The sequence below is a fragment of the Laccaria bicolor genome, genomic scaffold, assembly GCF_000143565.1.
Source record: "Laccaria bicolor S238N-H82 LACBIscaffold_2 genomic scaffold, whole genome shotgun sequence".
Taxonomy (NCBI): Eukaryota; Fungi; Basidiomycota; class Agaricomycetes; order Agaricales; family Hydnangiaceae; genus Laccaria; species Laccaria bicolor.
The window spans coordinates 2,984,132-3,008,160 of record NW_001889873.1 but is presented as its reverse complement, the minus strand read 5'-3'; the positions used below and the strand labels follow the sequence as shown (position 1 = coordinate 3,008,160).

Below are 24,029 nucleotides of genomic sequence, written 5' to 3'. Positions count from 1 at the left end.
TCGCTTTCAACAACGATACCACCTCCAGTAGGGTAAAGTTGAGCATCAATTGAGAAGCCAACATGTAATAGTGCTTTCACTTATAAAGAACGACAATGCGGCCGTAATCCCCATTCCCCTCACCCTGCCCTGCAGCTGTCAACCACCGTTCAAGCAAGCACCAAGGCGCCCCAAACATCACCCCCAGTTCATCCGTATGATGTTCTCCGTCGAGCGCTGCGATGAGGTTATGTGGGTAAGGTGGTTGAGTTCCCTGCGCTGTATGTGGCTGTACGGTTGGGGAGCGAGTTGGTCTCGGATGTGAGGAAATCAGGGCAACTTTTGGGATGACGGGTGAGGGCGGAGGTACTGCTGGGGAAATCAGAGAATGACGCCGAGATTCTGAGCGCTCAAAAGCGGCTTTTGGACTTTCTTGAGTTGATTTTGTGAGTGAATCCGCCGTGGTATGAGAACCTGTTTTAGAAATGGTTGCACGGTCATCTTTGTGCTGAAAATGGATCCAGGACGTGCGCGGGCTCGTGAGAGCTCCCGATTTTATACCATCCCGGCTGCGGAGTTGTTCAAGTACCTTTTCCGCCGCACTGGCCCTTCTGGCGCGATGTGTGGCAGATATCGCCACGTTTACTGTGGACATTGACGGGGAGTCCGCAGCAAGCTCAAAATTAGCTTGATCAGGAAAGAGAGCGGAGGAGAGGTGTGGTCTCCCCATCTGGGTTAAGCCTTTCTCAGTTAAAGAGGCACCAAATGTGGGGAACTGGTGGGAGGGACCAACATCCCCTTTACGCTTGGACGCATCGCCGTCAAAGGGTTTGATCATTTCAGGATTAACTTCAGTTTGAGAAGGCTCTGGAGGGAGATAAACAGGCCATCTGTGCACTCGTCGCAAAAAACCCTTCCAGAGGGTTACCCCTTGAACATGATAGATGGAAGAAATAGCGGCACCTTGATGACGCCAAATGTGGTGAAACGGCGGACATCGATCCCTAATTGCTCAACCTTGAACTCCTGCATCCATTCAACTATTGTTTTGCCAGATTTTAGTCGTGAATAAAGATGCAAAAGTTTGGGCCAATCCGGAACTTCCATACCTGATATTCTGGTCAGTCAAGGACCAAAGTTATAAAGTGTGACTAGACCTGGCTTGGTTACATACGGTCCACATTCATCCTTGACGTGGGCTTCGTCCGCAAGCCACTGGATGTTTTTTCGCAGAGTGTACATGTTTGAATATTGGAAAATGTCTATTGTCATTATCACTTGATAGTATCTTGAAGATAATTTAGTAAATTTCAGAGATGAAAAGGCGACGTACAGAAGATGGGAGATTGCTTGACGCGTCAACGAGATGTCGCAGTCCGCCAACTGAGCGATCCGACTGATGTGGTTAATACCGTCGATGTAATTGCAAACCTAGCAAAAGCACGTTAATCTTTCAAGGGCTAGCAACGGCAAACCACTAATCTACCTTTGCCATTGTCAAATCCCAATTATCCTCGATTCGTTTTGACAAGTTTATGAGAGCCAAAGGAACCATCCAGTCTTTCACAGATGGGGGATTCGGGTAGAAAGGGAATATCTTGAGCTCGATAGAGTTGAATTGATCGATGGGAATCGAGGTTTCAGAATACGAATTCAAATCCTCATAGAGTTGCTCAAGAATGGCGTGAACAGCGGGAGAAGTGCCAGGAGAAGACAGAAAGCACGATTCTTCCTGCATATAAAGTAGTATGACGAGCCTGCGAGAAATAAACTGTAAAAAGACTCACTTCACAAGACTTGAGAACTCGACTGACTTTCCGAACGACAGGCTCGTAGCAACTAAGATCTGCTCCACGGTCAAACACAAAACAAAGGTTATATATGAAGTAGTTTCGCTTATAATGGCCCTTCAATTCTACCGGAAATCCTATTATGCGGTGCCTCTGTGTCGAACACGTAACAAGTCTTCCGCACAACGGGCTTGGGGGTATAACATACATGGAAATATCGTTAAAATTGAATAGGGTGCGCTGGGAAGAGTTCGATCTGTGTTGAGGGGAGGGAAGGTGACGACCTGGGCGGTAGAAATCGGTGGGTGAGATGAGAGAAGTACTTGAATTGCGGGAGGTCAAGCCATGATTCGAGCTTTGGGGCCCCGGTGAAGGTGTTTCCGAAGAGGGTGTTGGTGGTACGGATGAATTTCCATTTGGCACAGAGGGAGCAGGCACAGCAATGAGGCCTTCTGGTACTTGGTAGACGATTTTTGGCCCTTGCTGAACATCAAAGACGGCATAAAATACCGATTCAATGCGAGGAAGGAAGGAATCACCGTCGGGCATGACGGTGAGGGAGATGGGAAAAGCAGACACTTTATTTACAACATTACCCCGCGATCACACCGCACATGGTTACAGACGCCTTTCACGCCCTGCCTCTTTCCAAATCGCAGCTTTCTCTTGCTGTTGTTCTTAGATGCGGTCAGTCATTTCGATGGTCAATATACCCTCTGTCATCATCATGCTCCGACACCTCGGTCTTGCAGCCAACCCATGAGTACAGGCTTTGCTTGAAGGACCGCCTCGTCTGCCTACGCCAGTCATCCGACACCCTTTTCTATCGCGCAGTCTTTCCTGATTCCCAACAAACTGCCACCCAGATTGCCTTGCGCGACGCTGAAACTTTGGTCTGGCTTAAGGACTATTTTCAGCTTGACGTTGACCTTGAAAAACTCTATGATACATGGTCAGCTCAAGATGCTGTTTTCGCAACTTTTAAAGACAGATTCGGAGGAATTAGAATGTTACGACAAGATCCATGGGAAAACCTGCTATCGTAGGTGATCCAACTGCCACAGAAATTGTTCTAGTGGGTCAACGTTTTACATTATAGCTTCATATGTTCATCCAATAACAACATCTCTCGAATCACCAACATGGTTCAAAACCTCTGCAAGCACTATTCTCCGCCTTTGCTTTCACTTGCTCAGCCGCACTCAACAGAGACGAAAACCTATTACCCGTTTCCTCCTCCGTCTGTTCTCGCCGAGGATAGTGTCCGCACCACCCTTCGCACCCTTGGATTTGGGTACCGAGCGGAATTTGTTCAGCGCACCGCCAGGATGCTTTTCCAAACCCACGGATCCTCTGCGCTACCAAACGACCCTACCGAAGCTTCGGAGCGTTGGCTAAAAGGACTCAGAAGTAAAAGCACGGCGGATGCGAGACAAGAACTTCTCCAGTTTATTGGTGTTGGCAGAAAGGTCGCTGATTGTGTCCTCTTGATGAGCCTTGACAAGGTATTTTCTCCGAATTGAAATTTTGCGAATCTGACCCTTCCACGTGAATAACTAGAAGGAGGTGATACCAGTCGACACCCACGTCCATCAGATTGCAATAAAATACTACGGTCTCAAAGCTTCTTCCAAAGTGAAGATAAACATGACCCCAAAGCTTTATGAGGAAATGAATTTGAAATTCTTGTCGATATGGGGTGATTACGCTGGTTGGGCACACTCAGTGGGTTCTTTCCATTCAATTGACCTCTATAAACACGTACCTCGCTTCTAGGTGTTGTTCACTGCAGATCTGAAGTCGTTCGCCTCCTATGGGGTTCTGCCAACTTCACCTTCGACACGCAAGACGCAACGAAACACTGGGAAAAAAGATACAGCAACATCTCATGTGCCGTCTTTGCCTTCTCCTTCAAAACGGAAAAAAGAACCTTCACCTGAAGCTGACCCTGCGGGTTTGGCTGAAAGAGTAAAGAGACGGCGCTCTCATCAAAATGATTAGATTACATCTGTGATATTGTATAGATCTTCCATGATTGGTTTTGAGACGAAGGTGGTGGTCGTTCTTTGAAGGTGTTACATACGCTTGTACATGCGGTATTATTCCCTTGGCTACATAGGACTGTTTTGCATTATTGCCAAATTATTGCTCAGCGCTCATCTACCTGATCAAAACCTTGAATCTCTCTGGAGTTACATTATGGACTCGGAATCACTGTCACCCTCTGCTTTATTCAACAGAAGCCTCGATTACGCTTCGAAAGCTTTAAACCTACCTGCGATAGAAGACCACACCCAAGTTACTTGATCAATTTCATCTTCAGCTAACTCTCATATCGCTGCAGGAACTTTTAACTCAAAGTCTCAACGACGTCGAAAGCCTTCGTCATCAGATCAGCGATCTATCGTTGTTTAGCCCCAATGAAGTGTTTGAAGATATTTCTACTAGGGATATTATCTATCTGTTCGTCCCTTATGTTTTCTCAGAGGTGCAAAGTCGCCTTCGATCCATTGGGAGGGCTGCGCGTATGAATACAGTCGTCCAGACAGAAGTGCGTGCGTATCTCTTCGACGAATTAGCCTATCTGCAACTGACTCTCCTAAATTTTGCAGGGTTACCTCAGATCCTTCATTTCGTTAGTCGAAAATTATGAGATTATTCCCGAGGACGAGCGCTCGCTTTATTCGAGTAAAACAACAACAGTGATTGATCCTGCGAAGCGCAGAGACCTCAAGATTAGTCAGTATAAGAAGGAAAAGGATTTGCGGGCTGGTATCGAGGTAGGTTCATTGCGGACAAAAAGCGAAACATGCCCGCTAATTATGTCGCGTAGGTGATTCGGAAACGCGGGGGCCAACCGAGCTCTGACAGCCCGTCATCGAACTTTGACCTCATAGCCTCCCTCCTTCCTAAAGCCTCCAAACGAGTGTCCGATTCAGATGAACAACCGCTTGACTCGGAAACTGATGATGTTCTCCGCAAAACAACATGCTTGCTCCTGCGACTAACGTTTGTTGAAGCGCAAAAACAGCTCGAGAGTTTGCAACAAGAACTTGAGATCTTACGGAACGCCCCCCCTAGCCCACAACTCCCGTCTTTTTCTGATTTAGATGGGAGAGACAGGCAGCGGGAATCTGATGGAGACCTCTGGAAGCTGGATTCGCCCTTGGTGACAAGCGGGAAAGGTCCACTGCTTGATTCCTCAGGCAAGGTATCTTTTCTACATTCATACAGGAGCCGACGGGTTTCTAATGTTACACGCAGCCGCTTCGAACGTTTACTATTCTGCCCTCTGGTGCAGGCGAACGGTCGCGCCTTCAAGCTCAGGTTTTTGGCCCAGGTCATCGACTGCCAACGATGTCGATCGACGAGTACTTGGAAGTAGAACGTCAACGAGGAAATATCATTACGGGTGGAGGGTGGGTCTTTTGAGTTCAGGAAATCCATTTTCTGACAGTCGTCCACTTATTCAGAGCTGCGTCACGCGCCGCCCCGACATCTTCTGAAAAGCTAGCGATCGATTCGGAAATGGATGGAACAGCAGGCGGCGAAACGAGGGCAGAGGAGAAACGTCTGAAAGATGAGAGTTGGGCGAGATATGTCGACGAGCATCCCAGAGGCGCTGGGAATACGATGAATCGGGGTTAAATAGAGAAGTGTCAATGTACCATGCTGGGAAGATATGCCAGGTGCGATCCATTCCTTCAATCATTGCATTCCTTGTCGGTGAATACGTGATACCACCTGCGCATTTCCTGCCATCTCTCACAAGTCAAACTCTATAATATCCTCCACAATATTGTGGGAAAGAAGACAAGGTAAGGGTATCATGATCAACCAAGATAAACGAAACGGACATTCTGACGGAGGAAGATCAATCTGAACTGGCGTTGTAGATGCTCCCTGTACCCCCCGTACTCCAGGACAATAAATAGTACTATGAGAGACGACTGGACATGCATATGACTGATTAACAGCTGCATTGTGATGCTTCTGGTATCTCGCCTGCTGTTGGCGTCGTGACATCGATTTCTAGCATACTGAATAAGAGGGACGGATTTCAAATGAGGAAATTCAACACACTGGTATTGGGGTCCGCCTGATTCTCCTTCTCCATCCCTGGCAATGACATGGCAATTTTTTTGAATAGGCTCTTCACATTATGTCCAGCCTTGGCGGAAGTTTCCATGAACATGATGTTGAGTTGCGTAGATTTAGCAGTGGCTTCCTCTAGAGTTACTTGACTGTTCTGGTCGACAAATCGCTACAAATTGAGGTTGGGCATGGACGTACCGCTTGTCAGACAAGTCAGCTTTGTTTCCAACCAGCACAATAATAACGTCGTTCCCTCGTTCTGAGCGTACATCGTCGATCCATTTGGTCGTAGACAAGAATGACTGGCGATCTAATTAAGCAGTTACCAACTGAAGCAACACGACAAGAGTTCAACACACTTGTGATGTCAAAAACAACGATTGCGACTGATGAATCTCGGATATATGATGGAATTAGTGATCGAAATCGTTCCTAAAGCGTAGTCGGTATGCAACGCCTGTCGACCCGAAGAGAACGAGACGCACTTGACCAGCCGTGTCCCATAGTTGTAATCTGACGGTTCGATCCTCCAAATACATGGTCTTGCTCAGAAAATCAATGCCGATAGTCGCTTGATAGGTGTTGTCGAAGGTGTCATACATGAATCTACAAAAAACTTGAGATATATGTATTCGAATCACAAGGAAACACACCTGGTGATGAGACTCGTCTTCCCGACACTCTGGTCGCCCAGCAAGACGATCTTGGTCCGTTTGGGGGGAGATGAAGAGAAATCAGCAGCTGGCGTTGATGGTGAGTCCGACATGAGTGTAAAGTTCAAAGTTGAAACTAAGTGTGCCAGGTATGGCCGGCATCGAGCCGAGTATTACGGACAGGAGTGTGACCACGTGACACAAGCGTTCCAAAATCTGACGAAAGTTATGTAAAGTGGGATAAAGTTATCCTGTGGCCACTTCGTCATGAAGCTCTCCGACAAAATCGCGGCTCACGACCCATCTCAGCCATTTTATACCTTTGAATTCTTTCCTCCTCGTACAGATCAGGTCATCACGCTTCTAATCGTAAATTCCACTTAGTGACTTCTCTTGTACATAGGGATTCGAAAACTTGGTTTCCCGCATATCGAGATTGGCAACATTAAATCCATTGGCGATTAGTGTGACATGGGGTGCGGGCGGTTCAACAAAGGATCGAAGTTTAGAACTCGCCAGTCTGACACAAGGCGACTATCATCTGGATACGCTTTTGCATCTGACATGTACCAATATGGAGCAAGGCCTAGTGGACGAGGTCTTGAAAGTGAGTTTTTGTTGTAAGGTCATGGAATCTTCTCTAATATATTCAAGGCTGTCAGAGACCGCGGAATACAGAATATTTTAGCACTGCGCGGGGGTGAGTGAGCATCGCAACCAACATAGCTCATCTGACACTATGTATTACAAAGATCCCCCGAGGGGTGAAGAGGAGTGGATACCATCCGATCCGCGGTTTACTCACGCGGTGGATCTTGTCTCCTACATCAGCGCGTCTCCCGAGTATTCGTCAGACTTTTGTGTTGGCGTAGCTGGTAATTTGTCTTGTCACTGCATCTACTCTGCCTGATGATTTTTGATAGCATATCCCGACGGACACACCGAGAGCACGACGGATGAAGACAAGGAAATAGATTATTTGAAGGCGAAAGTGGATGCAGGCTCGGATTTCATCATTACCCAGCTTTTCTACGACGTGGATCAATTTTTGCGTTGGCTGGCAAAAATACGGTCAAAAGGTGACGAGTGTCTGGCTGTAGTAGAAGCTAATACAAAACCATTTCATAGGAATCACCGTCCCAGTCATTCCCGGGATTATGCCCATTCAAACGTATGCCTCTTTTGTGCGCCTCACCAAACTATGCGGTACCCGAGTTCCTGCTTGTATCACAGAAGATCTCGCGCCAATAAGTGTAGGTGGCCGATGATGGAAATGCAGCTTGACCAATTTATTTACGAAACAGCATGACGACCAACTTGTCAAGGATTACGGCGTCAAGTTGGCTGTCCAAATGATTCGACGATTACGTTTAGAAGGAGGCATTCAAGGCTTCCATTTCTGCACCCTTAATCTTGAAAAGAGCGTCCAACGAGTCTTAGAGACCCTCCGATGGGCAGGTGTAACCCCCCCTGTCCACAATAAACTTATACAAGTAAGAGAAGTTTCGCGACACTCTCCAGTTACCTAATTCCCATGCTTTTAAGGATACACCAGGGACGATGGAGCCCCCTGCTGAAATGGGTCCACCCGACCTTTTGATAACCCCCACGAGTGCTACGGATACGGCGACATCTACTCTAGCTACAATCTCGGTAACGGACGGCGAAGCAGGCCGTGGAGAGCTCAACAACGCAGCCACCTGGGACGATTTTCCAAATGGTCGTTTTGGTGACTTCAAAAGTCCTGCATTTGGAAACCAGGATCTATGGGGCGGATCGGGCATATCTGTGAGATCATTCTAGTGAAGATGTTGTCCTCAATTCATCATGCGAAATCCAGGGAAGTGATGTTCTTGCGCAATGGAACAATCCAAAGTCCCTTGATGACCTTACTCAGATATTCCTTGGGCATCTTCACGCCAAGATTCTGACGACACCCTTTTCTCCTACGCCTCTTTCATCTGAGTCCTTGATGATATTGCCTCACCTAGAAAGACTCACGCGTCGAAGTTGGTGGACAGTCGGCTCTCAGCCAGCTGTGGATGGTGTAAGCTCAGGAGACAAAGTCGTTGGATGGGGCCCTAGAGGAGGATACGTTTTCCAGAAAGGATTTGTCGAGTTTTTTTGCGAGGAAAAGGATATGGATGTTATCGAAAGACGGGTGGAACGGAATGGTCATGGTTGGGTTCATTATTTTGCTGGAAATTACAAGGCAGGTCACAAGCCTTTATGTTTGAGAAGATGTTAATTTTCGTTCAGGGTGAATGTCGCAGCAATGTCCCAGAAGGCGGACGAAATGCCGTGACCTGGGGCGTATTTCCAGGTCAAGAGATTGCGCAAACCACAATCATCGAAAAAGAGTCCTTTCTCACTTGGAAGGTTGGAAAATGATTTACCTTAACTGGACATACATATTCAAAACTGATTTAGGATGAGGCATTTTCCATTTGGTCAGAATGGGCATCTTTCTACCGGCCTGGCTCGGAAGAGAGAAAGCTACTTGAGGGCGTGCGAAACGAGCGTTGGCTCGTTAGCATCGTGCATCACGACTACAAGGATCCGCAAGCTTTATGGACATTTTTGTTTGATGGTAATGATTCTTGAAGTAAATTTGTATACATACATAGCTTGTATTATAGAAACACAGGGCCTGAAGATGCTGAAGCGCTGAAGACCTAGCAAAACAAAAAAACAAAGTTGAAAGCAAGTTAATATCGCAGATGAAACACGATGGATGTTATGAACACCTAGTGCAGACAGTGCGAAGGACGCGGAACGATGGTGTGCAATTGAACCGTGCGTCGCTACAACCCTTCAGGCAGAATTTCAAGACGCATCTGAGGGTCCGTCGTCCATATCGTCCGCGTCTCCATCACCGTTGTCTTCTGTATCGGCCGTAGCATCTTCATCGAGGTCTTCCATACTTGCATCCAAGTCCTGAGCGGATTCATTCTCTCCATCATCCTCCAACACCGAAGGGGCGCCTCCAGACTGATTCGAACCAGAATCATCTGTGTCATCCTCTGCCTGCGTTCTGTATTCAAAGAGATCCTTGTCGAACAAGATGAAATTCACGCGTACATCGTTTTTTTCCTCCTGCTGTGTGAGGGAACGACCGATGGGGACCAGAAAGCCATATCCGCGATTGCGAATATTGAGATTCTATATCATAGATCAACACAAATTCTGGCCAACAAGTCTTGTGCTTGCAAGATCTTCAAGCTCGTTCTCTTCGTCGCTCAAATCATCCATCTCCCGCTGCAGGTCGCGAAGGGCGTGCAAGTGTCCATAAACTCGCCGTCTTGGGAGGGGAATAGGATGTGGTTGTGGCGGTTTTGGAAGGAGGAGGGGAAACCTTGGCTCACGCGGTATTAATGTTGGAGTACTCCCAGACATTTCTAGTAAAAGTCAAGAAAGCTCAGAGTTTGGCAACAGCCACCCGCTTAAACTAGACACGCTATCCGATCAGCTACACAAACAAGTCTAGTCCTACAAGAGGATACATGGGGGGAATAGCACAGTTGTAGGATTCCACGTTATTAGACTAAACAGAAGATCATTGATCAAGGTAGGATGTCTTGAACATCTGACTGTCCACGACCATTATTTTTCAACTGGCGTGGCCGGAGGGCCAATGGCCTTATCCACAACTTGATATGACCGCCCTTGGTCGACGTCAATATACAACGTGGGAGAAATTGGATGGTCGTAAGTAAGTCGCAATCTAGCTGTTTGATCTGCGCAGAATGATCAGGATGCAAAAGGGCGCTACGAGGAATCACATACAAGTACAGGTTGGAGAACTGCAATCTCGTTCCGGGAAGGAGCGGGGTGGTACCGAGGGGATGAGACGTCTGCGCCCAAGGATCCTACAGACGGTAGATGCTGTGCTGATCGGTCTCGTCGAAAAGCCAGCGAAATCGTTGATGACATGGAGATTCGCTGATGATGAGACGGCTTTGGAGGAAGTTGAGCAACAGAATGGTGTTAGTAAATTACAAACTGACTTGGAATTTAGGGCGATGAAGGGCACCGCTAGAAAAATCCCACTGGTAAATAAGTATTAGAATCAAACACAAAAGAAGTCCAGATCGGAGGGCTTTACCAAAACCAACTTGTTGTCCTCCCCAACGCTGCCAAACCGATACGTTCGTCCATCGCAGCGGAGGTCATCGAAAGCTACCGCCGAAACGAAAGAAGAATGCCCTTGGCATCGAGCTATAACTCGTTGCTCCCAAGGTGAGAAGATAGTCAACAAGTCATCCTGACCACCTGTCTAAAGGGACGGGGTTCATATCTGTATTGACACCAAGCACAATGACAGACCAGAATAAACCTTCCATCTGGAGACCAGGCAACACATGACAAGGCTCCGAAATAAGATGCATAGCAATCAACGAGCCTGAGAATCATTAGACCAACCCTTTAGTAGTGTAGTTGCTCACTGCTCTGCTAATGTATCGATCACTCGGAGGCACCCATCTTCTGATATAGCGGCTACATACTTCACGTCCGGCGAGAGTACAAAATCTGCCATTTAGCAGAAGCATTCACAGTAAGCCGTTGAAGATTGCATGGACATACCAACGACAGCGCGTCGTGAAACTCTCCAGTGGCTAACAGGATTTCGAGCTGCTTTCTCTTTTTCCGGCTTCCCGGGGAGAGACACATTTCCTCCCGATGCAACTGGATGCCATGGTGGCATCGTCACAAAAATATTATCAGTGGGATTCCATTCTTTCTGAGATGTCGCATCTTCGGGGTCGGGTATATTGCCGAGGTCTGGGGATGGAGAGTTGGGGTCTTGAGGTGAAAAGACGCCATCGTCTCGTTCTTTGTCATAGACGATGATGGTTCCATCAGCGTGTGAAACCAGAAAGAGGGTGGAGGACGAAGGAACCCATCGGACAGCTGTACATGGAGATCCTGAAATGGAGCCCTGAATATTTATCGATCAAGGACAACTTCACCAAGACAATTGTAGCTTCATACCCCCTTGTTTAGCCGTCCGTAACGAGATGTTATGGGATCTGAGGTTCATTAGATTTTTGTAGTAAAGTAAAGATCCAGCTCACCTAGCCACACGAGATCTCCAGTGTTAAATCCAATGATCACATCTAGATGCTCAGAAGAAACGGTCGACATATTCACATCGTGGCAGGTAGGATGGGCGGAAAATGTAATTCTTGAGTGTGGTTCCTAAGAGGGATAAGCTTGACCACAACGATCCGCATATCGACGTATCCACCGTACTTTTGCCCTAGAACTTGGATCTATCCAAACAAAACTTTTTGCGACGTTGTAGAACAAGAAGGTCACATCTCCTTGCTTCGATTGCAAAGTTCTTGTGAGACCTTCCGCGGTTTGCATTCTAGTGATGAATGTGGAAGACGTAGTTCGCATGTTGTGCTTTGGCCGTGCCAATGTCTTCTTCTTTCCTGTCGAAGGGGGATGAGAGAATAAGGTATGGTGCTCATAGGCCACTGAAGAAGTTGTGCCAGTCGCGTGTTCTTGGGTTGATGAAGCCTGTGGGTCGACTTCGTCAAAAGTATCGCTACTTGATAGACTAGCGCCATCCTCGCGATCCTTAGTCCCTTTCTCCTTTTTTACATCCTTGTTACCTCCTAATAGCTGGGCAAAGCCAGGACTGCTGCCTTGCTTTGCAGGTGGAAATCGGACGACGACAGTGGAGACTTTGGTGGGAAATATGGCGACACCGGCACTGACTGCGTGGGCCTGGACAAGATTAGGCTTGTGTTCCTCTGTGATGGTGTAGACACCCTCTGGTGCTACGAATGTCGATTCATTTTCCATAGATGCTGCAGGAAATATCACTCGCCGCGTAAGAGTGTAAGTTCAAGTTACTGGGCTTATCCGGGCCGTGCAGGCCGTTTGAAAGTTGGCACTTCACTGCTCAAGAACTTCATGGCAACACCGGATCTTAGCCATTCTCTCTTTCCTTCATGTTTTCACTTCCTTTCAAAGCCACTAGAAGATGTCCTTCCCTAATCGTAAGGATATCTCTTTTGCCCTCAAACAACTCATTCATATATTGGGTAGTGTCGTTCGAACTCCACGGCCCCTCCCGCTGGTGGGCACTTGCCCTCCATTGCAACCTCTACAATTCTTAGAAGCACCAGAGAGACTGCCCTTCGAACCCCAGGGCTTCGCTGGCTAGATGACGATGCGTCCAGTCCATCCACCGTTATCATTGGTGGTCGCGAAACAAGGAAGATGAATATGTACCAGGCTGTGCGCGACGCAATGAGTATTGCCCTCGCCAAGGATGACAGCGCTGTAGTATTTGGAGAGGACGTTGCATTTGGAGGTGTATTCAGATGTACAATGGTGGGCACTCTCTTTCTCTCGGCAGCACTTATTTATAATAATCAATTTCAAGGGCCTTGCAGAGGAGTTCGGTCAGTCAACGTCGGAGACCCATGTGCATGTGTCCTCACCTTACAAAAATAGGTCGAGAACGCGTATTCAATACACCACTAACCGAACAAGGCATTGTAGGTTTTGGCGTCGGACTTGCGTTGATGGGTCATACTGCTATCGCAGAAATTCAATTTGCGGACTACATTTTTCCTGCCTTTGATCAGGTATAACTTTACCCGTTTTGATACACTATTCTCATCAGCGATTCAAGCTCGTCAACGAAGCTGCAAAGATTCGATATCGTTCGGGAGGAACGTACAATGTAGGAGGTCTGACCATACGGACGCCTACTATGTCTGTGGTTCGTACCGACGTCCTATGAGTTTCGTTCTCTTATCTGAAGTTTTTTTCAGGGTCATGGGGGGCTATACCATTCTCAATCCCCTGAGGGATTTTTCATGGGAGCGTCAGGGTTGAAGGTTTTATTTTTTCCATCTGGTTCCACGCAACTGCTAATTCGACATTATAGGTAGTTATACCCCGTTCACCTATCCAAGCCAAAGGATTATTACTGGGCTCAATTCGCGACCCCAACCCAGTGATATTCATGGAGCCAAAAATTCTATATCGCTCAGCAGGTCTCGTCAGCTTACTTTATCTTCTGAGTTGAGTTATTCAGCAACCAGTTTGCAGTCGAACAAGTTCCCGTTGATGACTATGAGCTACCCCTGGGTCAAGCAGAGATACTGGTTCCAGGAGCCGATCTTACGCTGTTGACATGGGGGACACCAGTGTATCACTGTGAAACTGCTCTTCACATGCTCTCCTCTCCAGAGCCTGCACTACAACCTCACATATCTGCTTCTCTGCGCTCAGCCAAGGTCGAACTGATTGACTTGCGGTCTATCCTCCCCTGGGATGTCGAAACTGTCGCAGAAAGCGTCAACCGTACTGGCCGATTGGTGATCGTTCATGAAGCCGGTATGACGGCGGGTGTGGGCGCAGAAATTAGTGCAGAGATCCAGAAAAGATGTTTCCTCAAGCTAAATGCACCGATCAAACGGGTGACAGGTTGGGAGTAAGTCATCCACTTCGTATGCGATCCTACGGCCTGATCTTTTGTTGCTGTTAGCACACCAGTTGCTCTACAATATGAAAAGTTTCATATACCCGACGCCATCCGCATCGTAGATGGAGTTGTGGAAACTCTTTCATATTGATAGCGCGTCAAAGTTGTGGTTGATAAGGGCGGCTTAAAATCAAATTATTTTATTTCTCGTCACCTATGTATACCTCGATTCTTGCAAAAGACAACTCTTGACTTGGACACAAAGAGCGGTCACTTCTTTAAAACAACTCGCCATCGCATAAGGCATCCAGAAAGCAGCAGGCCTGATTCCCAGCTCAGCAAGAACCGCTTCTCGCGCCAAGCCTCGTGCCCCCACTTCTCGACGTATACCCTCCGAACCAAATCGTCGGTTGCTAGCTCCCGTTCTTTTTTCAGCAGTGTTTCTGCAAAGTTCTCCGAAATGTCTGTCATCGAGGTTATTTTCACATTTGAGGGACCAGTTGACAGAAGTTCAACGAAATGGTGCATTGGCTTTGAAGGAAAGGAAAGTTGCGCAAGGGCTGATTGACTTCTAGGATACTTGAAAAGGGAAAGGAGGGAGCATAGAACAAAGTGTTGACTTGTTACAGTAACGTGTGGTGCCAAAGAGGTGAATTCAACAGCTACCGTCTCCGCTTCACGTATTGAAGATTGAATTGCGCGAATCGTTGGTGTGAGGCCAGATGAAGGCACAATGTCAAGGTCGTGGGCGGACCCTGTGCAGTAGAGGGGTAAGAGCACCGGTGACTTCGCTTCGGACATCGAAAGAAACTGCATGGATCCCAGTTGACGGTCCTAGATGTGGGTTGGCCCCAAAACATGCTTGTATGTAACGCCGACTCACTTGGTTGACAGACAGTGAATGTAAGCGCCTGAAATACAAAAGGTCGTAGGGCCACCGGGGTAGATCTAAACCAATCGACACTTTCCATCCATAAACGTGGAGCTGGCCACGAAGTATATCTGCGAGAACGCGTGGATCTCGTAGTTCCAGAGCTCCAAGACGTATGTTATTGATCAGCTTTAAAATTTGGATTTCGATGACGTCGGGGTTCCTTCGAATTTTGCACGTCAATAGAGAGGCATACTGTGTTGGCCAAGCAGAATTTGTGGGTGTCAGGATGGTGCACAATGCTTGCAGATGGCAGGGAGAAGTTTCCTTGAATGAATTTGTTCTGTTCGTGCTTCGAATCTTGTTTCTAAGAAATAACAAGGAGAGGATGAAAAGAAAGGAAGGCGCAAGTAAAATTAAAAAGTGGTCAGTCGCTACCATCAGTGTGGGTCTTTGGTGGGTCTCATTGTCGAGAGTGAGGATATCTAATCACGTGGTCGGTGTCACTCGTTGTCGTCAGTCACGTTTCGTGACAAAACGCGTTTCGCATTGACGTGGTTTAACTTTGAGGACTTGAATCATGAAACGAGCTGCCGCTTGCGAGGCAGATGACGAGCGAAAGTCGTCAAAGCCTCGCTTAAATGTTCCCTCGTTCCCCTTTGACAACCACCTTGATCAGAATCCCTTTGACATCTTTGAGAATGGCCCAAATCCTGCAGGGTTCATCCGAGGCAAATTCTTCATGGTCTGGCGACCATCGGCGTCGGCGCAGAAGTTTCTTGCCGTCGTCGAAGTTGCTCCTGAGCCCAGCCTGAAGTACACGGATTCACGTACAGTTCGTTTTCAAGTCGAGTTTTCTGGTCGTTGCGCAAAATTCTTCCACATCTTTACGGATTCCATCAGCGTCGCGACACACTTTATTCTGTCGCTGGAAGGCGCTCACCTTGATAAACGCAGCAGTAGCTCGGTTGGCCTTCCCATGACAATTAGTTTCCCCGACGGCGTTAAAATCAAATGTACCCGATCACACAAGGAGGTGGTAATTGACACTTGGATGAGTAGGTTTTTCCTCTTATGTGTCTCAATTTGGATTAACTTGATTGAAATCAGTGGAAAAGTTGGAAGAGGCACAAGATGCAAATTGGTTTTCGACCCCATTAGTGACATCGAAACGGTGTTCTCTGATCAGTGGGCCTCCAGCTGATGAGGGAGGAAACCCTATTCCTCTTCAGCCCTCGCTCCAATCGTCAAATGCGAATATACCCTCGATTTCCGTCAATGACACTCGGCCGCCGCCCGATGGGCTTGCTCCTCAACCGCTGTCAAACTCAATATCTTCAACCATGCTTGTGGCACCTAACCAGCCATTGACTGCGAAGCAAAAAAAGAAACAAAAACGTGCAGCCAGGGCATCCTTAGGTGTTTCGGAAACGGCAAATTTGGATCATGCGGTAGAAAAACAGCCCGTTGAAATCTCGTCCGTCATGCCATCGCCTACAACCGAGTTATCCAACCCCTCACCCAAAGTTACGAGCGACCACGTAAGCACCCTGCTCATTCATTCTTCCTACAGTAGTTCATGAAGAAGCTCAGGCGACATACACTTTATTGAAGGACATCGCCTCGAATGGTCACTGTCAGCATAATGTCGCTGGTGTCGTAATTTATAAGTCTAGCCCCAAGCAAGTCGACTCTAGCAAAGGTATCCTCTTGCAACCTAGTATTCATCTATACTTATACGCAAAACGGCCGTAGATTGGCATTGCAGCTTTCGAATGGTAGACCCAGGCACTGCAAACCTCGAGGTCTCTGCGTCGTTCCGAGGCATCCAGGTCAATTGCTTTAAAAAAGCCAAACATTGGCTACCTTGCCCTGAGCTCGGAGACATTATAATCCTGCGAGGTGTTAAGGTTTATATCTTACCACGCTGCTGAATTACACTCTGACTCTGAGCAGGTCTCCATGTTTAGGGGAAATCTCACTTTGGCTGGTTATCACGATATACTTTGCTGGGCCATCTTCTCATCAACGAAGGTAAAGATACATCATGGTGATGAGACAGAAGTTTCTGCGCCCGAAATGTCGACTGCGGGGTCTCGATCTTTGCATTTCTTCGATCCTAAAGAATCCGACCTTCAATATTGCCAAAAGCTATCGAGCTGGTGGTGTAACCTTCAGAACGGCGAAAAGAACAATGCTCAAGAGAACGCTGTTGCAAATATGTATCAGGTTCCCATCGGTGGTGGTGTCAGACGACATTGTTTAATCAGAGAAGTCCACCCTGATAGACCTCCGTGTGGTTATTTTGATTGCACAGTTGAGGTACGAGAAGCGTTACGTTCACCACTTGTCAATCCCACATGATACGCAGGTACTTGCTGGCTTTCCTAACCTTCAAGACAACATTTACAGCCTTTATGTTACTGATTACACATGCAATAAAGATTTGTATCCCGTTCAAGCAAAATGGTGTCCTGCGTCCATGGCCACGCTCGTGCTCAAAATAGAGATGTGGGACAGTGCGGCTACTTTGGGGCGACGAATGGAAAAAGGAAGCTTTTATCACATACGGAACGCCCGGATGAAACGGAGCAATTACGGCTGTCTGGAGGGCAAAGTGGTTGAACAAAAAATTACCCAATTAGAGGAAGGGGAATCGGAAACGAACCTATACCTCAGGGCCCTACTGGAGTGCGCTTCCTTCATGTACTTCGCAATATTGTTTACTCATCACTTTTTAGGCGGAAACAAGCGTGGGAGAAGGTTGAAGACTCATCTGCCCAGTTCGAACATCGCTTGATCGAAGATGCTGTCGAAGATTCCTTTTTCAATGGCACGGTGGAGGTGAGTTATCCCCGATAAACAAGGCTGAGCGTTTAATTACGTCTCATAGATCTTACGACTCGAGGAGAGCGATGGGCCATGTTTATATGTTACAGACTACACTGCCCATCCCCAGCTCTCTCCAAATTACTCAGGTACCTGGACCTTGAATCTTCAAGGACGCATTCTTCGAGTCTTATTGGACAACGAACAATATGAAATGGCAAAATTACTTAATGTGCCTGCCTACTATCGCATTAACAAACTCCGTCTGCGTATGAACAAAGCAGTAAAGTTGCTTCACGGATTCCTTGGTGGCAACGAGAGAAAAATACAAAACTTGACCTTGGATGCTGGCGATGAGCGTTATGCAGAATTGATTCGGTGGGTAGAATCATGCCATATACACCGACCGCTTACTGATGCACATAATTGTGTAAGACGTAAATCGCTCTGGCAGCAGCAGACGAGCTCGGCACCCGTTCAAGGTCTTTATTACTCAACCATCAAACAAATCTTGGAATTCGATCGATATCCTAATAAACACAGGATATTCGCTAGGGTTATCAAAATGTATCCGCCAGACCTGAGGAATGCCATTATCTTGTTCTGTTCTCGATGCAAGTCAGAGTATGTCTATATTTTTTCCTTTGATATAAATATCCTAACATCATGTCGTCTCAGGATTGATCCATCTCGGAAAGCTTGTTACGATTGCTACGATTTCGATCACGAATATGTCCAATATTTATACCATCTTGCTTTGGCGATAGAGGATAAAGAGGGTCAGCAACTCGCAGTATCCGTTGATGATGACGTATGTTCTTCCAGATGTCATTGAATCAAAATTATTCTGATGAGATTTAGTGTCATTTATTCAATGATTTGAGGCGGATAGATATTCGCGATAACTCTGAAGCTCAAATCAAGTTACGTGACCGTCTTAAGCCGTTTCTCGGGGCCCTGGTGGACCTTCATCAGCCTTTGGGCATGGATGCTGTCCAATCGACTGCATTCCACACCCTCGTCATTGAATGTTGGAAAAACTCAGAAGGGGTACCTAGCTTTGGGCTTGCACGGGTAGGTGCCTAGTCTGTGCAGTATTCAACCCGACAACAGCGTCGAAACACATAATTTTTGAAATTCATTCAGAATAGTGGAAAGTCTGGATATTTCCGCTATGGGTGGGACATATAACATCTACCATGCCAACAATCCACCTAAAGCAACACCTCCTAACCAACCCGCAAACGGCGTGGGGTTTGAGCTGCCAACAAGTGACCTCCCAAAATTAACCAGACCTGGACCGGCTGCAATCACAACGAATCAAGAAATATCTTGCAAGGGAGAATCAGTACTCACGACAAACACCTGTCAATCCCCATCCAACTCCAAAGATTGCGGCGCCAACAACTAGTTTTACGTCGATCTTCCCAGGTGTATTCGGAATACCCCATTTACCTCCAAGGCAAGGCCTTTCGTTTCCGCGCGCGTAATGGTACAATAGAATATTGAGGGGGAGCGCCCCCACGGCGAGGAAAGCGAGAGAGGGATCGAACGCGCGATGGAATGGCAAAAGAAGGAAGGAAAGAACGCGAGTGGGGTCTGTTAGATTCGACAGCCGAAGGGCGAGTGCGAAGTGAAAGCCGGTTATAAGAGGAGCTAGCAAGCGGAGAAGAGAATTTGAAGAGTCGGACCTGTTGACGAGCGTCGAGTGTTCGTCAACCGACGGGTTGAGCTGAGTATCAGCAGGGGACTTTGTATATTGTCAACAAAAGCAGCGCCGGTACAGAACACGGAGGAGGACGTACGAGGTTGTACAAAAGAACAGATAAAGCGAGAGGTACGGCCTGAAATGCAAGTAATTTTGAACCGATGGGACCAATAGACCAATCTGTAGTGCTTATTGCTGGCAAGTCTTGATGAAAAACATATGTCGTGACAACGCCTGTAATAAAAAAGGTTGCAGTCGCTACCAACGAACTATTAATAGATCACGCCGTCCTTCCATCAACAACAGGGAAAGAAGAAAGGAAGCATATTTGACGTACCGTAAAGAGAATCGGGATAAACCGCTAATCATATGACTGTCAGGGGAGCCTAATTAACGTTGTGTGGTTGAAAAACATATTGATAATCGAAAATCACCCAGAGGTACATCCGTTCGACAACTGTAGCACCATTAGTAATCAGACATAGTGAAAGTAAAAGATTATACAGGGATGCCGCACCTTAGTCCCGAAACCAACCAAGAAGCCCGAAAGCAATACCTTGGGAAGAGGAAGTAGTGGAGGCGGGAGGCTTGTGTTTTCAAGCATGGCCACAAAAACTCCCCCAAGGATGAGACCAACTGCTCCGGACAAAGCCTCTGGGTTTCCCTTCATTGCGCGATGCACGAAACCCGAAACTCCCAATACACTCCCATTCAGAAGCAAAAGGGCATGAACTGGGATTGGAATACTCAATCCCCCAAGAAAAGATTGGAATGGGGTGCTATGTGACATCATGGGCTGAGCAAAGTTTATGATTTGCGGTCTAGTGCGGTGACATGCAATGTCACTCATAATCGTTCCTGACAAGTATGTATGTCGTGATAAGGAAAACTCTCCACAATTTCCAACTTTAGAACAGTTGTCATTAAGTATTCAGCTCCCAGCTCCTTTGAGCATATCCTACACCAAGAAAGGATTAGTGTACGGAAAAATGACCAAGTCTCTTCATACCTCAAGCTCAGCTGCGCTGATCGGACACAAAAATGTGAAAGTGTTGGCGACCACAGGAGAAATCGTCACAAGCACAATTCGAATGCCCAACTAGAAAAAAAATAGCTTTTCAAGAATGAGGGCTCAAGATGATAATAGAGAGCTAACCGTGATCTTGTAATTGACTGATATGTTGCTTTTTGTCCCTCCATTGACGCCACATTTATTTGCCAGATCTATCAAAATCTTACCCTGAGGATCAAGAGTCGTCTGGTAGGAAAGCATGAATGGGAATGTGAATTCAGTTTGTGATCTTGAATGGAATATAATGTTTTCTGAAGTCCCGCCGCCAATTAGGGTGTTGTTGATTGGATAGTATATCTGCGGCGCTTTGAGGAAAAAAATATACGGTTTCCACACATTGCGAATAAATACCTCAGCTTCAATCTTTTGAAAGTCGACAGAAAAATAATTTGGATTATTGACGCTAAAAAGCAGTAAGACAAGTAAGCTCGATGCGTTAGTCAACCAATAGAGCAAAATACTAACGAGATATTAACTCCCAGGTTGATCGATAAACCTGAGCCCTGGAGTCATTTGAGCCAAAATACGAATACTATATAAGAAAAGACCCACTCCCGTAACATTGACCCCAGAAGTTTGGACATTCCCGATGACAACGCTGGGCGGTCTTATCCACTTTGAACAGGCAAAAATAAAGTTCGGAATCACTGTTGGTTGGACCTGACCTACCAGAGCCAAGGAAAGAACGATGCTGACGATCAAGAAGACAGCCGTCATAACTGTACAACAACAAACCCGTCCAACGCAGCGCCCTCGTCCTCCCTTGAAAGGCGAGCGGTCAACAAGACATGCTCGTCGTTTACGAATATGACATACTTTCGTCCACAAGTTCCCCTGGTGGTCAACTCTATAATTCTTGATAGCACGAACTGATCTATTTCTCCCAAAGTGAACATCACGTCAAGACGGAGAAGTAACGGCACACTTCGGAGTGGTCGGCGTAAACTCTCCCTTATCAAATCCACCGCCCTCCTTACGTACGGGGGCAACTGCGAGGACAGGGATATTGGTTCTATTGGCGTCGGTTATGTAGGCTCCATTTGAGGGCTGCCGTTGAGCTATTTTTGTTGAGGGCAGTCGTTGAGGGGGGTAAGTCTGTGTACCGGAATTTGAGTCGTGGTATGGCTGATTCGATTCGCTATCGTATGCCGTAGAATATGGGTCATAATCTGGACCCATGTCGTCGTATGTCTGTCGTGGAGCGTAAGAGCCATGATAGTTATTTTGAGTGCCCAAGTTATATTGGTCGACGTAGGGGTCTCGGTATGCCATCGAATGGTCTACGAACAAGGGAAACAAGCGCAGGAAAGAAAGATTGTCGGAGAAAGGTGTCAGGCTGGCTGCGGGATGCTGTCGAGAATGATGGTCATTCTCGACGAGCGGTCACAAGTCACGATCAACTCAACCGGCTGTGCAGAAAACATAGCAAATTATTTATACACTGGTCATACATAATACTTGAAAGCTTCATTTCACTACTAGAAGCTTCACAATAAAGTAAATGCCCAAAAACCATGCGACGAAGCAGAATGTGTCCTACGTCCGATTTCACCCAAAGCGTCCTTGGTGGTTCAGAGAACGTGCTGCGGGAACAAACGGCATCCTTTGCCCGACGATTCTCGGTGGCGACGCCCTGGAAGGTGCTCTTGATCCGGGATTAAAGACCTGTAAAGAATTTCCAGCATGCGTAGAAGCGATACGGTGGTCGAAAAAGCGTTGGGGTGCGGAAGTCGAGGTTCGTGGATCTTGGAGGGTATCGGAAACGTCGAGGAATGGGTGGGTTGCACGAGCACCAGAGCTGCCCAAGCCCGAAGATGTTTCATTTGGATTGAACCCTGAATTGGCCTGTGTTCGCTGGTGTAAGTGCTGCGGTGTTGGCGGTGGGCCCATGTTAGTTTGTATTCGCTGTGGTTGGGTTGCAGCACTGGACGAGCGAGGTGGCCCAAGTTGCTTGCTTATATTAGGACCAGGGTTTGTTCTTGACAATGTGGTTGGTGGGACGGGCGTGTGTATCCGTTGCGCATCTAGACGTCCATCATAAGCACCTTTCTGGCGCTGCAATGACTTCGGGACAGCTTGAGCTAAAGATAAGTGTGGTAGATGCAGTTGAGGAGTTTCGGGTGGGGCATATGCATACTGCCTAGTTTGTCGTTAGTAGCGTATATGCATCATTTCGCACCTGTACGTGCTTACTCCATCAATTTACTTGATGGACGCCGCTGCGCTCCGTTGGAAGAATGCATTTGAGTTCTGCCGGAACCATGAGTTGGGTGAAGGCCGGTATCGTTGTGATTGCTTAGCGCGTGAGACGACAACTCTTGTACAGTTTGGCCAGGTGGTAGAGTAAGTCTGGTGGGACCCAGTGGAGTTAGGATTGAACGTGGACTAGAGCCAGCTACTGGCGTGCCGTTTTGGTGACCATATCTGGTTTTAAAAAAAGACATTTTTCGAATGAAATTGAGAAATAAAAGATATTGTATTACTGCTCTGCAGGAACCATTTGACGTTTTCCATTGGAGTTCAGAGTTTCAGATGACCTGGCGTTGTCAGGCATGTTCGCGTGTCGAGCAAATCTTTGTTTGTATTGAAGCTGCTCATTTGCGTTTGACAACACTTCGTTCATCCTGTAAAATCGAATGTTTATTTAGTTGAATTCCATATAGTTGTGTTACTTCTTGAGTTCGGCCACGTCGCGCTTGAGTCGGTCGACGAAAACTCGGAGTTGCTGGTGCCGTGTTCGATAATATCGTATTTGAGAAGCCATTGTTTCTTGTTGAAACTACGAAGTATGGAGTGTTTATCGGAGAAACTATGAAGGTGACCCACCCTCACGGCATAAGCTGCGGAATCCATAGAGTGAGAGACTGACCGAAACCACTCGGACATTGGTGGCTCCATCTAAGTTATGGCGTGTTGATATTCACAAGCCACTTGATGGACATAGACCAACCTCCCGTTGAAGAGGTGCGAGTTGGATACCAGACGATCCGCATTGAGCGCAACTTTGATCGGCATCTTAAATAAATCTCTATCGAAGTTTTATGCTACTCGCGAGTCAAAAGAGGACTCACTGAGGTGGGTGTTGCAAATAACGTGGCCACACTCCGTCAGCCAGAAGGGAACAGTTCCGCCTGAATCTGAGGAGAATGGAAGTTGACACTTGGCGCACGCCACGAAATCCCAGAAGTCAAAATCGCTAGAGGCAAGAGACATGATGGGGGCCAAAAGACAAGCCAGAGAAACACGTTATGTCACGCGCTAGATTACTTACGGGCCGAGATTGGCGCCAATCTGTCAAACGTCTTTATTGCCATGCTTGGCTGGCGAGGCAGCCAAAGGCACGCCAGGGCACGCCCTTGTGCATATGTCGCTACAGCATTGCCCAGCATTGCTCTCAATTGACATTGTACTCCCTTTGGCTATTCTTGTGAGGCTATGTCACCATTTCTTTACCGTGTTACATAAGTTGCTGTGTTGGCTGCACTTCCTTTTGACCAGAACAGCCCACTCTGTATATGGCGCCTCTTTTGACATGAGAAATGTTTGATGTACAGCTATGTACAGGCGCCTAGATGCCGTTGA

At 47.1% G+C, this 24,029-nt stretch overlaps 10 protein-coding genes across 10 annotated transcripts; 4 read left to right on the top strand and 6 right to left on the bottom strand.

The window, feature by feature from the left end:
• Positions 1–76: 76 nt before the first annotated feature.
• Positions 77–2,318, bottom strand: LACBIDRAFT_244738 (uncharacterized protein; the record flags this gene model as incomplete). Its single annotated transcript, XM_001874907.1, has 8 exons — positions 77–268; positions 863–892; positions 943–1,088; positions 1,137–1,267; positions 1,313–1,410; positions 1,466–1,711; positions 1,767–2,009; positions 2,193–2,318. 8 exons carry the CDS (start codon positions 2,316–2,318, stop codon positions 77–79), a joined length of 1,212 nt encoding a protein of 403 aa, XP_001874942.1.
• Positions 2,319–3,968: 1,650 nt separating this feature from the next.
• LACBIDRAFT_306164 (uncharacterized protein) lies at positions 3,969–5,417 on the top strand (the record flags this gene model as incomplete). Its single annotated transcript, XM_001875435.1, has 6 exons — positions 3,969–4,067; positions 4,114–4,320; positions 4,382–4,549; positions 4,603–4,980; positions 5,034–5,188; positions 5,243–5,417. 6 exons carry the CDS (start codon positions 3,969–3,971, stop codon positions 5,415–5,417), a joined length of 1,182 nt encoding a protein of 393 aa, XP_001875470.1.
• A 118-nt stretch (positions 5,418–5,535) lies between these two features.
• RAB6 (GTP binding protein) lies at positions 5,536–6,633 on the bottom strand. Its single transcript, XM_001874906.1, has 6 exons — positions 6,518–6,633; positions 6,350–6,470; positions 6,224–6,296; positions 6,063–6,174; positions 5,853–6,013; positions 5,536–5,801 (listed from the first exon to the last, which is right to left on the bottom strand). The coding sequence occupies exons 1-6, from the start codon at positions 6,628–6,630 to the stop codon at positions 5,740–5,742; spliced, it is 642 nt and encodes a 213-aa protein (XP_001874941.1). The 5' UTR covers positions 6,631–6,633; the 3' UTR covers positions 5,536–5,739.
• Positions 6,634–6,784: 151 nt separating this feature from the next.
• LACBIDRAFT_244474 (uncharacterized protein) lies at positions 6,785–9,121 on the top strand (the record flags this gene model as incomplete). The annotated part of the gene is given in 12 exon segments (XM_001875434.1): positions 6,785–6,868; positions 6,921–7,124; positions 7,172–7,217; positions 7,270–7,392; positions 7,441–7,596; positions 7,646–7,770; positions 7,822–7,977; positions 8,063–8,305; positions 8,358–8,733; positions 8,759–8,760; positions 8,777–8,896; positions 8,948–9,121. The coding sequence occupies 12 exon segments, from the start codon at positions 6,785–6,787 to the stop codon at positions 9,119–9,121; spliced, it is 1,809 nt and encodes a 602-aa protein (XP_001875469.1).
• LACBIDRAFT_292346 (uncharacterized protein) lies at positions 9,088–12,336 on the bottom strand. The gene is made up of 11 exons (XM_001874905.1): positions 11,771–12,336; positions 11,593–11,716; positions 11,102–11,428; positions 10,963–11,047; positions 10,844–10,940; positions 10,623–10,793; positions 10,525–10,566; positions 10,304–10,474; positions 9,599–9,679; positions 9,265–9,544; positions 9,088–9,192 (listed from the first exon to the last, which is right to left on the bottom strand). Exons 1-10 carry the CDS (start codon positions 12,329–12,331, stop codon positions 9,344–9,346), a joined length of 1,860 nt encoding a protein of 619 aa, XP_001874940.1. The 5' UTR covers positions 12,332–12,336; the 3' UTR covers positions 9,088–9,192; positions 9,265–9,343.
• Positions 12,337–12,757: 421 nt separating this feature from the next.
• Positions 12,758–13,980, top strand: LACBIDRAFT_319398 (uncharacterized protein; the record flags this gene model as incomplete). Its single annotated transcript, XM_001875433.1, has 8 exons — positions 12,758–12,865; positions 12,933–12,936; positions 12,989–13,122; positions 13,170–13,259; positions 13,312–13,377; positions 13,428–13,541; positions 13,585–13,699; positions 13,775–13,980. 8 exons carry the CDS (start codon positions 12,758–12,760, stop codon positions 13,978–13,980), a joined length of 837 nt encoding a protein of 278 aa, XP_001875468.1.
• A 1,438-nt stretch (positions 13,981–15,418) lies between these two features.
• On the top strand, positions 15,419–18,753 carry LACBIDRAFT_306157 (uncharacterized protein; the record flags this gene model as incomplete). The annotated part of the gene is made up of 11 exons (XM_001875432.1): positions 15,419–15,896; positions 15,949–16,379; positions 16,432–16,540; positions 16,594–16,748; positions 16,795–17,160; positions 17,210–17,529; positions 17,580–17,682; positions 17,732–18,045; positions 18,103–18,291; positions 18,346–18,478; positions 18,529–18,753. 11 exons carry the CDS (start codon positions 15,419–15,421, stop codon positions 18,751–18,753), a joined length of 2,823 nt encoding a protein of 940 aa, XP_001875467.1.
• Positions 18,754–18,861: 108 nt separating this feature from the next.
• LACBIDRAFT_306156 (uncharacterized protein) lies at positions 18,862–20,168 on the bottom strand (the record flags this gene model as incomplete). The annotated part of the gene is made up of 6 exons (XM_001874904.1): positions 18,862–18,971; positions 19,024–19,417; positions 19,473–19,644; positions 19,713–19,748; positions 19,810–19,832; positions 19,893–20,168. 6 exons carry the CDS (start codon positions 20,166–20,168, stop codon positions 18,862–18,864), a joined length of 1,011 nt encoding a protein of 336 aa, XP_001874939.1.
• Positions 20,169–20,306: 138 nt separating this feature from the next.
• LACBIDRAFT_306155 (uncharacterized protein) lies at positions 20,307–21,719 on the bottom strand (the record flags this gene model as incomplete). Its single annotated transcript, XM_001874903.1, has 7 exons — positions 20,307–20,333; positions 20,385–20,474; positions 20,532–20,850; positions 20,913–20,950; positions 21,000–21,209; positions 21,264–21,321; positions 21,373–21,719. The coding sequence occupies 7 exons, from the start codon at positions 21,717–21,719 to the stop codon at positions 20,307–20,309; spliced, it is 1,089 nt and encodes a 362-aa protein (XP_001874938.1).
• Positions 21,720–21,995: 276 nt separating this feature from the next.
• Positions 21,996–23,660, bottom strand: LACBIDRAFT_306154 (uncharacterized protein; the record flags this gene model as incomplete). Its single annotated transcript, XM_001874902.1, has 7 exons — positions 21,996–22,587; positions 22,641–22,871; positions 22,931–23,071; positions 23,120–23,226; positions 23,274–23,345; positions 23,398–23,462; positions 23,519–23,660. 7 exons carry the CDS (start codon positions 23,658–23,660, stop codon positions 21,996–21,998), a joined length of 1,350 nt encoding a protein of 449 aa, XP_001874937.1.
• Between the last annotated feature and the right edge of the window lie 369 nt (positions 23,661–24,029).

Coding starts and splice junctions, on each gene's coding strand:
- LACBIDRAFT_292346 (XM_001874905.1), bottom strand. CDS start 12,331: ATGGAAAATGAATCGACATTCGTAGCACCAGAGGGTGTCTACACCATC. Junction 11,717..11,770: donor ATCCAAGTTCTAGGGCAAAA/GTACGGTGGATA, acceptor TATCCCTCTTAG/GAACCACACTCAAGAATTAC. Junction 10,475..10,524: donor TTCATCGCCCTAAATTCCAA/GTCAGTTTGTAA, acceptor CTTCCTCCAAAG/CCGTCTCATCATCAGCGAAT.
- RAB6 (XM_001874906.1), bottom strand. CDS start 6,630: ATGTCGGACTCACCATCAACGCCAGCTGCTGATTTCTCTTCATCTCCC. Junction 6,297..6,349: donor TATGGGACACGGCTGGTCAA/GTGCGTCTCGTT, acceptor ACTACGCTTTAG/GAACGATTTCGATCACTAAT. Junction 5,802..5,852: donor TCAGGCGGACCCCAATACCA/GTGTGTTGAATT, acceptor TCAGTATGCTAG/AAATCGATGTCACGACGCCA.